Source organism: Mastigoproctus giganteus, chromosome 12 (genome assembly GCF_048544385.1).
Source record: "Mastigoproctus giganteus isolate SK-2022 chromosome 12, ASM4854438v1, whole genome shotgun sequence".
Classification (NCBI taxonomy): Eukaryota; Metazoa; Arthropoda; class Arachnida; order Uropygi; family Thelyphonidae; genus Mastigoproctus; species Mastigoproctus giganteus.
Window position 1 is genome coordinate 44,496,586 of NC_143586.1, and position 17,633 is coordinate 44,514,218.

Below are 17,633 nucleotides of genomic sequence, written 5' to 3' on the forward strand. Positions count from 1 at the left end.
AAAAAAGGAAATTAAACCTATCATCCCACGCGCCTCCCCTACCCGAAGGCACCATCCAGATGACCCTTGAATTTCCCCAAACTGTCTGTCTGCCTCTACCACCCACGAAGGCAACTTATTCCAGTAATTTATAACCCGCTGGCTAAAATAAAACTTCCTGCAGTCCAATCTAAACATTTCCCCCCGTAACTTGAATTTATGTCCCCTAGTTCTAGCATCATTTATAATCTTGAAAATTTCGTCCTCATTCATTTTACTGATGCCTCTCAGTGCCTTAAACACCTCAATCAAATCTCCTCTAAGGTGTCTAGTTTCCAAACTCTGCAACCCACATATTTGAAGTCTTTCTTCATAAGGACGCCCTTTTGCAGATCTCACCAGGCGAGTACCCCGTCTTTGCACCCTTTCAAGGCAGTATTTCAAGGAGTAGGCAGCATGTTTAGTTTTGAGATGTCTTCTTAATTTTGCAGGCATCAAACTTTTGCTGGCCAAAGTTTCTAGTGTCATTACAAATTAAACACACTGGTTGCTGTTCATCATGATTAGAGTTAAAAGTAAATCCATATTGCAAAAACGATTCATTATATTTCCTCTTTTTTGTAAGTGCAGGTAATTCTTGTGTCATTTTACTACTTCCCGATATTCCAGCATTCATCACATCATCATCTTTTCCGGTGTTGTATTTTTTTAACTGAATTTAACTATTTGTCAATAATAATAATTAATTTTATTACATTTTAAATTTTCAGTACTATTAAAATTCAAATATTGTTACACACTACTTTCTCTCAATGATAAACTCACCCAAAGTACGTTGAAGATTTGCATGCAAATCAACAGTCAGATTGCCCTGTATGAATAACAACTGAACTGCTTTCGATTATGTGTTTGGAACAGCAACTGTTTGTAGTTCAAAGGCTACCAGGAAAGTTTTGCAATATGTTAGTTCTAAGAACAGTAGGGACTTTAGGTGGGTGTTATTTCAAAGAAAGTCTCAATAGAGGGGGAGCAGTAATAGTCATTAATGCTGTGCAGCAATTTCTGAGCACAGGTGCAATTAAAAATACCAAGTATACCATCTATACCAACCATGGTCATGAAATGAAATTCGTGTAGTTATACAATACAATTTCACAAAAAGAGGTTTGTCATTAGATGAATGTATTTCTTCTAATTTTAATTTATATTTCTTCTAATTCATATTTACCACTAAATCATGACATCATACCATTACTCTCAACACCTCTATTGGATACTCATCATAATTGTACAGGCTCGGCCAGCAGTGTTGTGAAACCATAATTTTTTTAAGTGTAATTCAGATTCTGATTGTTGTGTCAGTACAGCCATAAATGAGGCAATGCCGAGATTACAAAGAATGCAGAGAAAATAAAAACAACTTTCATAGCAGGAACAACTCAAAGTGTAATTAAAATCCATTAGATTAAGACACAAGGAATTGGAAGAGATGGAACGGCTATCAACTGTTTCGATAAAAAATCAAACAAAAAACAAGTTTGCTTACAATAGAAGCAAAAGCATTAGCATTTTATTAGGTAATAGTCGTAATAAAATACAAAAATATTTTATTACGATAATTTATTGTGGTTGGTAATGTATTGGTTACCAATGTGTGTTCAATTTTGGGTGGGTGGCACCTAACCCTATTTTTCCCATAGGGCCTGTTGTTTATATTGCACGATTTTGCATTGCACAAGGGTTTCTAGGAACACAACTATCGTGCTATACGAGGATTGACTGTACTTGGATTTCAGGAAATCTTTTGATCCTGTTGCACATAAAAGATTGCTGTATAAATTGGAGCACTGTAGCACTATGGGCAAGTTACTGCTATAGATAAAGGGATGGTTGAGTGGGAGAAGATAGAGAGTGGTTATTAATGGACATTGCTCTTTGTGGACTAATGTCATCAGTGGAGTCCCCCATGATTTGGTGCTGGGCCCATTGTTTTCTGTATATATTAATGATATTGATGGGTATATCAGGCTTAACATCTAAGTTTGCAGATGATACAAAAGTTGGCAGGGCAGTTAGTGACAGTAATCAAGGTAAGCTACTGCAACAAGATCTAGAAAAATTAGGCAAATGGGCTGAGAGATGCCAGGTGAAGTTTAACAGTGACAAATGCAAGGTACTGCATATGGGTAGCAGTAATCTCAGATTAACATACCAACTGTGTGGCACTATACTCAGGTTAGTGGAAAATGAAAAAATGACATGGTAGTAATTGTGCAGTCAGATATAAAGTTCTCTCAGCAGGATAGATAGGCTGCCAGAACAGCCCATGGGGGTTTTGTTAATGATATACAGGAACCTTTGCCAGCAGAGATAAGGAGGTGATTATCCCATTGTACAAGGTAATGGTTAGGCCACATGTGGAGTACTGCATACAGGTCTGGAGGCCTCACTTCAGCAATATTGTAGATCTTCTGGAATGGGTGCAAAAAGGACAACGAGATTGGTGAAGGGAACAAAAGGTACTCTTACCAAGAAAGGCAATTTCAGGAAATTGCAGCATCTGGAGATTAGGCACTGTGAAGTGATCTGATTGAGGTGTTTAAGGTTTTGAATGGATTGAGCAAGTTCAATGCTGATGGCATTCTTACTCTTTCTGAGATTACACACATGAGAGGTGCATAAATTAAAATTGAAGAAGGGTGGTTGCAGGATAAGCGTGCAGAAGTTTGCTTCCAGCAAGTGGTTGATTGTGGGACAAAGTTCCATCTGCTGTTGTGGAAGAGGGCAGTTTGAATAAATTCAAGAACTAGACAAATTATTGGAGGGGATAGACAGGTGATGAGCGATTTTTTTTGGCTGCTTTATAAGCTTGCTTTCTTGCATAATTTGCAACTACTAATAATAAGTTATGTTAATATGGTTTGAATTCATATTAACATAATTCTCTCCAGCATTTTCCTTGATTTTTGTTTCTCCTTGTTAATTTTTCTCAAATGCAGACATACTTTGCAGAATTTCTTTCAGAGTATAAAAACACTTAAATTCTTTGTGTTCTTGTAGAGATAAGGCTGACTCATTATAGGTCTATTCTTTTTTGAAGAGATTCTTCTGAGAAATCCATAACAGGTTCTTTGTAGGCTCAGTGGGTGGGTGGGGGGGAGAGAGAGAGAGAGAGTCTCTATCTTTCGGGTCTCTCTCTTAGTGGTCACAAGAAGCATACACTCAAAGAAAACTATATACAGAAGGTTTCAGTTTTCTCACATCTGGAGAAAATTTTTAAAAAACTTAAACAAGCATAATGTACATATTTTGTAATACATAATCATACATGTCAAGTTTGTACCATATATTACAACTGTATTTTTTAAAAAATTGAATAATTAGTATTAACTCACCTACTTGAATAAACTCAAAAAACCAACAAACTCACCTGTTTTGAAGTTACTTTTACTGAAGTATAATTTGGAACTGAAGAAGATAGCTGTGTAACTCCAAATACTTCATCAATTTTCCTCCTTGCTTCTTCCACATCACCATCAGTTTGTTCAGTTTCAACAGTATAAGTTCCAGCTTCACTTTTATCATCTTGTGTATCTGGTGGCTGTTCTGGACTTGGTACCTCTAAACTCTTACATTCTCTAGCTTTCCTTTCTCTTATAGATTTTAGGGGTTCAGGTTTAGGAATCTGCTTACATTCCCCATTAAACATCCTTTTTATGAGAAATGTAGCAGTATCTGCCACTCGTCCATCTCCCTCAGATCGTGTCTGTTTTTTAATGTCATCAATTCCTGCAATATTTCAGAAATTCTTTAACCTTAAAGCCAAGTCTGTCTTCCTTTTATTAGTATATTATCATATACTTTAAATACTCCTTCTTATTGATAAAAAGACTAAAAGCATACTTAAGTGCAAAAATAAATTTCTTCTCCTATGGTAAATTTTTCCTATTCCATTTTATTTTAGAACACAAAGCTGTAGTGGCATGGATGGCATCATAATACTTGGTGAGTGTGGTATTATTACACGGTATTTATTTAAATATTTTTATTACTTGATATGTAAATAAATTTTGCATACCAAGGCTTCAATGTATAATCAATTGACGGTTTTGTAATCTAACAACATTGCTTTTTTTTTAATTACATGTCCTGTAGACAAAGTTATGTGAATAAGGAAAGATGGATAAAGTCAATGTACAGTCATCATTTGGGAAAAAAAGAAATCTACACCAAAGGTAATTCATGAGATTATGGTTTCATCATTGGGGGAGGATGCTCCTTTCTATTCCATGGTTAAGAAGTGAGCAGCAGAATTTAAACAAGGGAGGAAGAGCCTGGACGATGACACACACTGTGGAAGACCTGCAACATCCATCACTCCAGAAGCTGTTGACAGTGTGCACAATCTGGTGATGAGTGATTGATGAGCGACAATTCAGTACACTGCCAGCGTTTTGGGAATCTCATCTGAATGTGGGTGTGAATGAACCACATAATAACAGAGGTTCTCGCTATGAAAAAGGTGTCAGCATAATGGGCTCAAAGTTGTTTACAGCAGATCAAAAATGGAAAAGAGTTGTCAAGTGAAGCATCATTTGCTGAATCTGCATCATTTTAAAGCAGATTCAGCAAATTTCCTTGCAAGGTTTGTGTTTGGATGAGATGTGGGTCCATCACTTTCAGCCAGAGAAAAAGGAGCAATCCAAACAGTGGAAACAGCTTTTATGTGCTTTTCTCCCTCTCCAAGGAATACAGTTTTTTTTTGGCACATTAGCAGCTAAGGCTATTTATGTGCTAAGACATTCCCCTCCAAGGAAAGCCAAGTTGATTTCTCTGGCAAGGTGATGGCATCAGTTTTTTGGAATGGAGATGGAGTGTTGCTAGTGGATTACTTTTAGAAATGTCACAGTCACAGGGCCATATTACAGTGACTTGTGAAGTGTTTGCATAAAAACATCAAACAAACTCGGAGATAAAATCAGCAAAGAAGTCATGTTTTACCAGGACAATGTGCCTTCTCACAAGTCTGTCATGCTATGGCTACACTGCATTAGTGTTGCTTTGAAATCCTAGAAAACCCTCCATATTCACTAGGTAAAAAAAAAAAAAATTCACTAGATCTAGCACCAACTTTCACCTATTTCATAAGTTGAAAAAATTACATGGCTGGCATATGTTTCCCCACTGATAGTGACATCACTGCTGCAGTGGATATATTCTTGGAAGCCCAAGAGAAGACTTTCTTCACAACTGGAATCAATGCATTGCAGCATCAGTGGCAGAAGTGTATTGACTCCAAAGGGGACTATGTTGAAAAGTAACATGTTACCAGAGTCCTCAAATAAACCATTCATATTCTGGACACAAACTTTTCAAACACTCTTCATATTTGAAGGAATGGAAACACAAAGTGGGTAATTTTCTTTTTTAATGGCTTATGCTATGTAAGTTTGCGGCATTCCATCATAATGATGCAAGGGAGCAAGCTTTCATAGGATGAGCTATTAAGGGAGGGGCATAATTTTCTAATAATAAAATACTAATATTAGAGACCATTTTCTGATTATGCTGTTTTGACTACTTCACATTTGTTTGGCCTTAACCTGTTTTCCTTGCAGTTATAAAAACAGACAATTCATTATACATATTATAAAGTCATTCTTGAATATGCTTGTCCACAATCTTCTTTTTAATTTTCATCTAAAAGGAAATATCATATCCTTGATCAGCCTTGATGAATCAAGTTCATGATATTAACCAGAATAAATTACAAAATTAAGTATCTGAACTTTGTCATCAAATTTTGCAATACATCTGCTACATAACTGTGGCACGGCAATAGATCTCAATAAGGATATCATAAGAAGTTTATTACTGGGTAGCACAGTATAGCATGGTGGGTAAATTACTTACATGCATTGCCATTATTTTTTTTGGTATTTGTGATCAAATCAATCTGGGATTGTGACATTTTTGACTCCCCATATTTTATTCTTTTGACAGAAAAAAAGAAGAGAAAAGTGATATAAAGAGAAAATAGATCACTTGGAATTAATTTTACAATTTAAATTACTACATATTATACAGTGTTTGCAATCTAATAATCAATCTCCCCTGCAAACACCGGGATTCTGAGACTTTTTGACACTTACAATATCAAAATCAAAAAAAGGAACCTGTAAAAATTATGATTTAGATTTTGAGAAATGCATTATTTCTTGAGTTAATCTGATGCTATGAAATTGACCGATGAATAGGTTCAAAGTCATAACACTTTTAAAATAGTTAAAAAAAACTCTTAAAAGCATTTTAATCACTTACTTTGTCTAGTACAAGTATTATTTAGATAGCAGCTATATTATTTAATAAGCCCAATGGATATTCAGTAAGGTGATGATTTTTTAAAGCAAATAGGTGAATCATATACAATTTTTAGCTGGAACTGATTCCAAATCTGTAATTGATTTTGCTATAAAATGTCAATTATTTTGCATCAAATTAAAAAATATAGATAAAACTTTTAACCCCTACAATTTACTCATTGCACTACAGTTTTAGAGAAAGTATTCAAGATAGCTGTGCACAAAATGAACTCTCACATGTTGCAAATAGTTTTTATTGAAACTAGCCTGAGGCAGTTGCAAAGGGATCTAAGAGACCACCCCAAGATTTTTTTTTATGAAGAAAAAAAAATATTAGATGGAAGTTCAAACAGTTAATAAAATTTATTTTAACTTAAAGGGCCATTCCTTTGCTCGTTCCATCTAATTATTGGTCCACTACTTTAACACTTTATTAGTCGCATGGGTTGATTAGAAATTTGTCATTAGCATTAGTAAGAAAGCAAGCTTATACAGCATCGGCCAAAAAAAAAAAAAAACCTTCCCACTTCACTGATCCATTCGTTCCAAATGTTTGTCTAGTTCTGCTTTGAATTTATTTAAGCTATCAACTTCCACAAAAACAAATGGAAATTTGTTCCAGAAATCAACAACCCGCTGGCTAAAGGCAAATTTCCGCACATCTATTCTACAATTGTCTTTCCTCAGTTTGAATCTATGCCACCTCAGGTTTGTAATCACAGCAAGAGGAAGCATCCCATCAGCATTGAGCCTGCTCAATCCATTCAAGGCTTTATACACCTCAATCTGATCAGCTCGCAGGTGTCTAGTCTCCAGAAGCTGCAATTTTCAGAACTTAAGCCTTTTTTTGTAAGAGCACCCCCCTTCTTTCCCTCACCAGTCTTGTTCTCCTTCTCTATACTCGTTCTAGCAATTCTACATCCTTCCTAAAATGAGGCTTCCAGACAAGACCTGTACGCAGTACTCAAGGTGTGGCCTGACCATTGCCTTTTTTACAAGGGGATAATGACCTCCTTATCCTGGCTTGCAAAATTCCTGTATATCATTGACAAGACCCTATGACTTGCTCTGGCAGCCTGTCTGTGCTGTTCAGAAAACTTCATATCTGACTGCACAATTACCACCAAGTCTCTTTCATTCTCCACTTCCAGTCTCTTTCATTCTCCATTCCCTGAGTGTAACACCACCTAGTTGGTACATTTCTCTGAGGTTACTGCTACCCATATGCAGTACTTTGCAATTGCCAATGTTAAACTTCAGTTGCCACTTCTCAGCCCATTTGTCCAACTTTTCCAGATCCTGTTGCAGCAGCATACTGTCACTGCTTAATATACAGTCATCAATATCATTGATAAATATAAAGAACAACAATGGGCCCAACACCGAACCCTGAGGGACACCACTAATAAGATTAGTCCACGAAGAGCAGTATCCATTGATCACCACTCTCTGTCTTCTCCCACTCAAGTATCCTTTTATCCATTGTAGTAATTTGCCCTTAATGCCATACCATTCCAATTTGTACAGCAGTCTTCCATGAAAAACAGTATCAAAAGCTTTCCTGAAATCCAAGTATATGGTATCAAAATTATTTTTGCATCCAGTTCCTCTGTGACCACATTGTAATATCCAATAAAATTGGTCACAAAACACTTCCCCTTAACCTTTATTCCGTGTCTGAATTAATACTGTTGTCTTGCCTAGATGATCCTGCAATGCCTCTTTAAACAGTGACTCCTTTATTTTCCCTGGAACAGAAGTCAAACTAACAGGTCTGTAATTACCCGTGTCACCCTTTGCTCCCCCCTCTGTGAATTAGAGATACACTTGCACATCTCCAGTCCGTGGGGCCTTCCCCTGAATCCAAGGATGATTTCATAATTATGGCTAAGGTTTGCTTACTTCCATTACCACGTCCTTTAATATAACTGGATAGATCCCATCTACTCCAGGTGACTTTCTTATGTTTAACTTCAACAATTTCTCTTCCACTTTGCTCTAGTTATTACAAAATCATTTAACTCCCTGTTAGAGTTTGATAAACATCTGGCCCTCTCCTCCTTGAATAATTCCTCATGTGAATGTAGATGCAAAATACTCATTTAGTTTGGCAGCTATCTGAGAATGATCAACTACAGTCAAACCATTGATATCAAGTGGACCAATCTGATTCATCCCCTTCCTTGTAGAGTTTATATAAGTAAAGAAGTCTTTGCTGTTTTTCTTTTCATCCTTTGCCAAAGATTTCTCATAATCTGCCTTCGCTTGCCTAACCTCCTTTGTGACTTGATTGCAGACTAGCTTGTATCTACCATAGGCTTCGGTGTTGCCTGATAATTTATATGTATCCCATGCATTTTTCTTCTCTGTAACAAGTCTCATTAGTTCATCTGACATCCATTTGGGCCTAAACTTAGAACAGTATTTCTTAATTGGAACAAAACATCTAGTAGCTTCCAAAAATTACTTCCTTGAATGCTTCCCATTTAGAATTTGCTGTTGGTCCACTGTACAGAACTTAAAAAATCTCTGAGACCACTGTAGTCACATTTACGAAAACAAAAACCTTTCTTTTTGCTGATAATCAGATCAAGAGTGTTACTCCCTCTTGTTGCCTCTCTAACATGCTGCTGTAGAAAACAATCATCCAATAAATCCACAAAAGCCTTACTAGTGTGCGAGTAACCAACCCACAAGTTCCAGTCTCTATCTGGGAAGTTAAAATCGCCCGTTATAAGACACTGATTTACTGGCCCACTTTATTTCTCTGTATAATTGTTCATTGTACTCATCAGAGTCATTAGGCCTATAACAAACTCCTACCCTCATTTTTGCTTTCCCAGTGCTTATGTCACACCAAACTGACTCAACATTGCACTGTCCATCTGTGTCAACTGGATGCACGTCCTTAGATTTTGTTTCTCTGAAATAACAGCATAACCCCTCCTCCCTTCCTATCCTTTCAGTAGACACTGTACTCCCCAAATTCCAATTCTGCATTCCTTATATCTGTGTGACACCATGTCTCTGCTATCCCAGCAATATCTGCCTTTGATGTCTTGACCAGCAGTTCAAATTTATCAAATTTATTTACTATACTCCTAGCATTGGTGTAAATGCAAGTAAACATGCACCTGTTCTTACTCTTAGTTACTCTAACACAGCCCATGTATTTACTTGTTTCATGACTCCCAGCAGTTCCTGAAATCCCCTGAAAATTGCTTTCCAGGCTGCTGTTCATTCCAATAAGAAGCAGTGCAAGAATAATTTCCATTTCAGCCTGCAGCTAGCAGTTTTACAACCCACCTAACATTGCCTCGATAGCATCAGCAAATATTCTTGCACCCTTCCTATTTAGGTGTATCCCATCCCTGTTGTTGTTATTATTTTGGTTTTTAGGAGCATTAGCAACTAAGGCCATATTGCTCCGGGATATGCGGTGGTCATTCCCTGATCTTTCCGCATCCTCTGTATTTGGTGGTGACGGGCTTGAACCCCGGTCTAATCAAGAAGCGTGTGCTATGCACTGCTGCTCCTTCCTACCTGGCTACAGAGGCACCTCCCATCCCTGTAGAAGCAATCTCTCCTGTTAACAAGCACAGTCCCCTCTGAGAAAAATTCTACCCTATGAGTCCTGCACAATCTCTCCAGGGCCAAATTAATTGACAAGGCTCTCATCATATACTCCCCCCCCCATCGTGTCTGGGCAGGATTGCAGACACTAAAAATTTAACCCTAACCCGTGACTTTTTTTCAGCATTGACCTGTACTTGCTAAGTATATCTGCAGATCTCCTACACTTAATGTCATTAGTGCCAATGTGTACAATGATATCACCTTTTGTGCCCTTAAAAGATGATATCTGCTCTACAACACCATCAACTTTTGCCACTGGCAGACATACCCTGGTCCTATTCCACTTATTCTTTTTGCACAATATATTTCCCGTTTCCCTGACAATTGAGTTACTGACAATAACTAGCTCCTGTGGGATTAGTGCATTCTGCCCTGAAGATTGCTGCTGTGTTGCCTGGTGCACAAGAGTGAGCTGTGGCATTGAATTGGGCAGCTGAAAGCTTGATGGGTCCCCCATTTTAACTCCTTCGAGGGCATCTATCCGACTCTTCAAGTTCTCATAGACGCCCATCAGAACACTAATGAGTTGCCACCTAATTTCATCACATTCTCTGCACCTAGCACACACAAAGACATCCTCCATGGTCAGATCATGTCCTGTTCGAGAAAGATCTGCAAACATGTCACATTTTGCACATTTTTTTTGACTGTGATGCGTTGGTGAATTGCCCTCTTTGGTTCTCCTCCGAACCACAGCACTTTTGCTACTTTGCACACGTTGCTTTGCTGCTCTACTCTGGGGCATGGTTTCCATTTAAATACAATTTAATTAACAATAAATATTAATAAGATTTATAAATTTAATTGATTAATTGCCAATACCATATTAAGCTAACAGATTCCTACTACAATGCTACGTATTACACTATCTAGTTTTACATTATACCTTATGCTATCAAGTTTGAGATATACACTACACTATTCCACATTGATAACTACAACATGGTGGCAAGTTTCAAACAGTACAAGTTTTACCGATACTAAGTAATCACCTACAAAATCTCTATCTAAGTTAAAAATAAACTAAGTATCACAACTAGGAATATAAAGCTATTTCACAGAAAATGAATTAATATGCCAATTAAGTCAATAAAATGGTGAAAATTTAAGAAAAACTTCTCTATTTGCTGGAGCCGTAAAAACTTTGCCCACATGGAGCTAATCTCGTTTCCAAAACCTAACTATTTAAGGGCTAGGACAAGCTACTAAAAATACAATATGCTCACAGTCCTTTGATGTATAAATGCCTGAGTTTTTTCACAACACTCTTGAATGCTAATTCAGCCTCTACTTCTGAGATATAAAAGTTACAAAATTATCATCTTGCAGAAGCTACCTGATTTGTCATTACTGAAAATACCAGAATAGGGTTTAGTATCACTTATCTCAAGAAATTTTGAAACAATATATTGAAAACAGCCTCTCTGTTTATCTATGGCCTTGATGAACTGCTTCATCAGTCATAGTTTTATATGTAGTGGTGGAAAAAGCAATTTGTTTAAAGAGAAATGCAAAAATTACAATCTAATGTGGAGCCTTTGAGTTCATTCCACACCATAAGCACATCAAATACAACTGATTTTTGTCTTCCATTAGCTCACTGTCACACATTTTTAACATACAGGTGGCAAATGTAATGTGGGACCTGCGATTTGTCTTGGTCACCAATTCTGATACAAAAATAAGTATGACGCATTTTTTTTTTTTTTTTTTGTAAAAGTCAGTGATCCACTGTTTATGATATTGTGGCACAAAATTTTTATAAGTGTAGCAGAAGCAATCAGCAATCAGGATTGTTGACAACACATTATCTTAAAAAATGCTACCTTAATAATAACAATGATAAATTAATAATAAAAACGCTTATTTCATTACTAAAAAATACAATTCATAATATATTCTATGTCAATTGGGTGCACTACAGCAAATGTAATACCATTTTAAAACTGTTCTCATAGTTTTCAGTCAGAATAAATATGTATACTAGGGAAGTCATTAATAATAATTTCCTTTCATTACATAAAATATAGAACTTTACCTTTGCTGTCATAGCTTCCTCTTCGTGTGTGCAAGTAAGCATGAATCTTGGAATCCACAAAGGATGCCTAAAAATAAATTTTTATTTCAAATGGCTAGTTTTGCACCACAAATAAACAAATAGTTAATACTAAAAAAAAAAAATAAAAAAAGTAGTATTGTTAAGAGGGTTCCAGTTTGAATGATTTGTAAAGAAAAATTCAAATGGGAAAACCTACTCTGTAACGTATATTACATTAACATGGCTTGCAGACACAAGTGAAAAGAAGATCTGAACTTTATTCCATGAAACACATTATTAATGCACATCCATAAAACTTAAGCTTAATGACAGAAATTTCAAATTATATGTAATTGGTTTTAATCAGCTTAAAAAGTTCCCCCCCTTTAAATTTTAGAGCTATAATGGGAGTGTAATTTATGCATGATTTTCAGTATCCAAAGCAATACCATTTCATTGAGCTTGTGCTTTTTTTTTTTTTTTTTAATTTTTTTTTTAATGTTAAAAATGTAAAATTTTCAAAAAGTGCCAGATTTTTGAATATAGGATTTACGTGGTTTTATTTTTTACCATTATGGCTATTTCAATTTAAATTATTTTCTACCCATCTTTTCCCAGTCACCTTTCAAGCTACAATAAAATCTGCATTAAGAACCACTGTCTACTTTTTAATTTATTAATTTCAACTATTCTGCCCTTTCTTTTAAAAGTTTACATTGTGACATTTTATTACACTGCACAGTAAATTATAAAGAAACCAGTAAGCATAAACAGTACTCCCTTAATCAGGCATAGGTGACAATGTAACATTGCTCTTGTTGATGCTTTATAGGTACATGGGAGGCTTTGATTGTATAATGGTTGTTTCTTGTGACCTGTTTAGCACTATGCTGCAAATTTGTTTCCCTGTAAACAATGCCTCATATGGAAGTATGTTTGCTATAAGAAATTAATTGAAAAGTAAAGCCAAAAACATAAATCCAATTCAAATTCCAAAAACTGTTTTTATCTGATGAAGAAGAAGAAGAAAACAAATTCTTGGATTTTATAAGATAAGGAACAACACATATTTATGCAATAATATACACATAATAAATTATAAGTATACTGATATTAATTCATGCTTTTCTAACTTTCAACATGTGACTTTCATTCATGTTTAGGATTTTATACTTGGCACATACATCAAAATTTTAGACAATTTTTAAGTGCTTCAAAGGTTGACTAGTATGCTGGAATATATGGTAATCTGAAATTAAATGTGTTTGTCTCTAGGGCAAGCACCTGTTTCTTCAGTGACTCAAATTAGTATTAGTAGTGGAAAATGATGGAAGAAAGCAAGCTTATACAGCATCAGCCAAAAAAAAAAAGGGGGGGAGTGGGGAAATGAAAACCATCCCACATCATCCCTGTCTATCAGCTCTAACAGTTTGTCTAGTTCTTCCCTGAATTTATTCAAACTACCCATTTATATAACACCAGATGAAAGTTTTTTCTAACAATCAACTACCCCCTGGCTAAAGGCAAAACTTCCACATAATCTATCCAGCAACCAACCTTCCTCAATTTAAAGTTATGCCTCCTCATGTGTATTATCTGAGCAAGAGGAAGGATGCCATTAGAATTTAGCTTAGTCAATTCATTCAGAGCCTTAAATACCTCAACCAGATATCCTTGCAAGTGTCTAGTTTTCAGATGCTGCAATTGTAGAACTGAGGCTTCTCTTGGTTAGCATACCCTTTTGTTCTCCTCACTAATCTTGTTGCCCTTCTCTGTAGCCATTCCAATGGATCAACATCCTTCCTAAAATATGGCTACAGGCCACTGATATTTATGTAGTTTCAATGTATGCGCAATAGTGTTTCTACTATTAATAATATTGTAAAATTTTCTTGTAAACCAGTATATTGGTGTTAAAACTTGGAGCTATGAGCCAATGTAATTGTATGGTGTACTAATTCAGATGCAACTGAACAGTTTTAACTGATAGAGTTTATGTGATATTTTTATCTTTGTTCTAATGTACATCTAATTTCAGAAATAATTTCTGATTACCGGAGTTTCAAATGCATATATGAAATTCCTCCCCACCTTAATAAGCATGAAACTTAAGATGAAATTTATTTCTACACCAATTGTCAATTCAAATAAATGACATTGTTTTAACAGAACTTTATTTCATTAATGATGATGATGATACAATGTTTAATTGTGATTTTAGTAATATCTATAAATTTACTGTAAAGAACCAGCGATAGTTCTGACGCTTTTACCTTTTTTTAATTTAGAAATTACATGACAAGGTACCAATGATAAATTGATTGTTAATATTTATTATAAAAGAAATGTGTTCAATTTTGAAACTGCAAGGCATGTGAGGCATGTATCAGAACACTCCCAGACATTCCATTTATACTGGTGACACCAAGTATGACAGTATAAATGGGATGTCTGTAGAGACCTCAAGATGCATGCTGGGGTTCCTTCTGAGTTTTCAGGTGGTTTTACTTGCTTTCTCTATTTCTGGGACAGCAGGGCAGTAGAACAGAGCTACACTACGGGAAAAGAGAATGGTCTGCTAGAATTAAGTTTCAGCTTGGTCACACAAGACAATCCCTTAGTTTCAAGAAACAAAATTTCTTCCATCACTCCATATGAATCTGGGACTCATCAAACAATTTGTTAAAGTACTGAATCCTCATGGTGATACCTTCAAGCATGTACAAGCTGTTTCCAAAATTGTCTGATTCAAAAGTGAAAGGTGGCTTATTTATTGATAAGTGTCTATTTATTGGTACACAAGTTAAAGCAGTGTTGGCTTCAAAAGAACCAAAAGACAAAATGACTGGTCCTTCATGATAATATGGTGGTTTCTGATTAGTTATAGAGGTCTAGGTTCAATTCACGTTGATGACTGATGTAATGATCAGCATGACTGCAGTCAGAGGGAATTGGGGTTTTCCCTGTAAATAAGAAAATGATTTCCGGCATTATTTGTCAATGATCTCTGACAGATATTAATGAACACCTTGTGATTTGTGAGACACAGATAAAAAAAAATGTGGAAAGATTACTTTCAGAAATTACCTGATGGGGAAAATGAAAGGGGAATCTACTTTTGAAGATCACAGCCCAGAGATGATAGATTTGAATATCACAAAAACTGATGCTAAATAAGCACTGAAAAAAGATGAAAAATGCAATCTCCTGGTGTGGATGACTTTCTTATTGAGACTAAAAGCAGGAGGTGAGTCTGAAGTCAGGTGAATAGAGAGCCTATTTAATTTAAAAGAACTGGAAATCTCATTTACTATGAATAAATAAAATGATATCAAATGACTGGACCAAGGAAATTACATCCCAGTTTTTAAAAAGCAGGTTTGAGAAAAACTAGCAACTACAGAGCTATTGCTTGTCATACCAAAGTGATCCCATATGCACACCATATGCATGTCAGTGAATTATGTTGTAAGCCTGTTACCAGGTGTTCTCAGTAAGCTTTTATAGATTCTATTTGATACTTAAGGATTTACCTATCTAGTTTTCCAGCCTTTAATATGTAAATTATTATCCATTTCAGCTACTTTTTAATTTAAAACACTATAATTTTAGATGCTTATGTGCATTTCTTTCTTTTTTACATTTAACCCAGGAAGAGGAGAAGAAGAAAAAGTGGCCATCCAAACATCAGCTTTAATTCCCCCTTTAACTAAACTGTCTCATTTATTTTTATTTTATTTTATAATTAGTTTTACTTTAACTTGTAAATTTACCATTATAAACATAGCCATATTACTATACAGTGTTATGTGCTCATTTACCATAAGAACACCTGAGTAACTCTATGCTCTTAAAAAAAGTAACAATCCCCACCGCCACACTCCTTTTTTTGAATTTTTTGCCAGGAGTGACTTTTGATTAAACAGAACTCAAATTAACAATATTTGGACTCTCAAGACTCTATGACGCTTATAATATTTTCTAGTGAAACTTAAGAGTGAATATGACAATACCCTTTTTGGACTAGGTTCTGGGGTTTTTCCTATTTTATGAAAAGGACGACTTTCAACTTCATACTTTGGTGGGGCAAATTTGCTGATACTATCTCTGATTCCAAATTTCTTCCTTGGTGTAGAAACTTCACATTCAAATGCCACAGTGAAGGCCATAGCTGCAGGAGAAGAACTAGCAGACACATTTTCATGTTCAGCATTATCTGGGGTGATGCTCTCACAGCCTGGAGCTTCTGGCAGTTGGGACCTACTCATAGGTGGCTCACTATGTTGGCTATAGTCTTAAAAAGAATGTAATTAAAGTATTAATTTCAAAATAAAAAAAATATATCTACTAATTTATCAATACAGTTTGATCTACTTAGTCTGAAAAAAAAAAAACAAACTTTTTTGGTTCTAGGTAATTTCTTAACTTAAAAAGGTAATTTCTTTTTTATCTGCAACAGTGATTAATTCATTTATAAATATCTGAATATTCTAGCATTCAGCTATGCAAAACATAATCAGGATAGTGAAAGGTACAATTTCAAAACATAATGCAAGCATATGCCCATAGTTAGATATACAGATGAATATCATTAAAAAATGTAACAAAAATCTAGGACACTAGTAATGTTGGTAAATGATGTTACGAGGTTTCCATGCATAAGATAAACTACATATATTATATATAAGTAAATATACATAATTAAGGAAACTGTTTACCATGTGAAATAGGAAACAAAATAGGTTTTGTTTAAACATATATTAGGCACAAGCTCAATATTACTGATATACACATATATATATCTCAATATCTAAATTATGTCTATAATGTCTAAATTATGCATGTATAAAAATACCACTTAATTGAACTAATCGAACTATACCTCAGTATCTATATATCTATAATACTCAATACCTAATAGATTATTTGCTGGTTATGTTTCAGGATTCTTTTTGAATCCTATCTTCAGACAAAATGGGACTATGGGTTAAAAGGGGAATCATTCAACAAAAGTGGTAGTTATTTACATAATTTTGCATAATAAACATAAATTTTTACATTATTTAATAATTACATAATTTTCATAATTCAGGTCAACTTTATAATCATTTTATCCAATAAAGTAGAAAAATAAATTCAAAAGTGTCCTTAATTATATCCGCTCAGTGATCACTGAATTATTACCACCTACCTATGTGTTGGGTCACCGCTTGCACAGATAATAGCCGCTCTTCACCTAGGCATCGACTCCACTAGATATCTGAAGATGTCCATAGGGATCTCAAGGATAGCAAGGCTTTCCACAGTATCAAAATAGATGATGGTTGTGTGTGTCCATACACCTCACTTCTTGTTCCAAAACATCCCATAGGTGTTCAACTGGATTGAGGTCAGGTAAATTTGGAGGCCAATCAAGATGGTCGATATCTTCACTTTGTTCCTCAAACCACTTGTGCATAATGTGAACCCGATGACATGGTGCATTATCATCTTAGTAGATCATGTTTCTGTGGGGAAAAATTGCAACATGGTAGGGTGCATGATCCCCTAAGAGTTGCCAGTAGGCCTCACCAGTGAAATATTGATCTATACACCAGGAGGGTCCTAGTTCTTGCCAG

General features: G+C 35.4%; 1 protein-coding gene across 1 annotated transcript in view; it reads right to left on the minus strand.

Moving 5' to 3' along the window:
* Positions 1 to 17,633, minus strand: part of LOC150077000 (uncharacterized) — a 132,117-nt gene that overhangs the window by 64,395 nt on the left and 50,089 nt on the right. Inside the window, exons 4-6 of the mRNA XM_090385753.1 lie at positions 16,029 to 16,309; positions 12,016 to 12,082; positions 3,410 to 3,768 (exon numbers count right to left, since the gene is read on the minus strand). Of these exons, the coding sequence (XP_090241879.1) occupies positions 3,410 to 3,768; positions 12,016 to 12,082; positions 16,029 to 16,309 (707 nt within the window). The remainder of the gene's footprint in view (positions 1 to 3,409; positions 3,769 to 12,015; positions 12,083 to 16,028; positions 16,310 to 17,633) is intronic.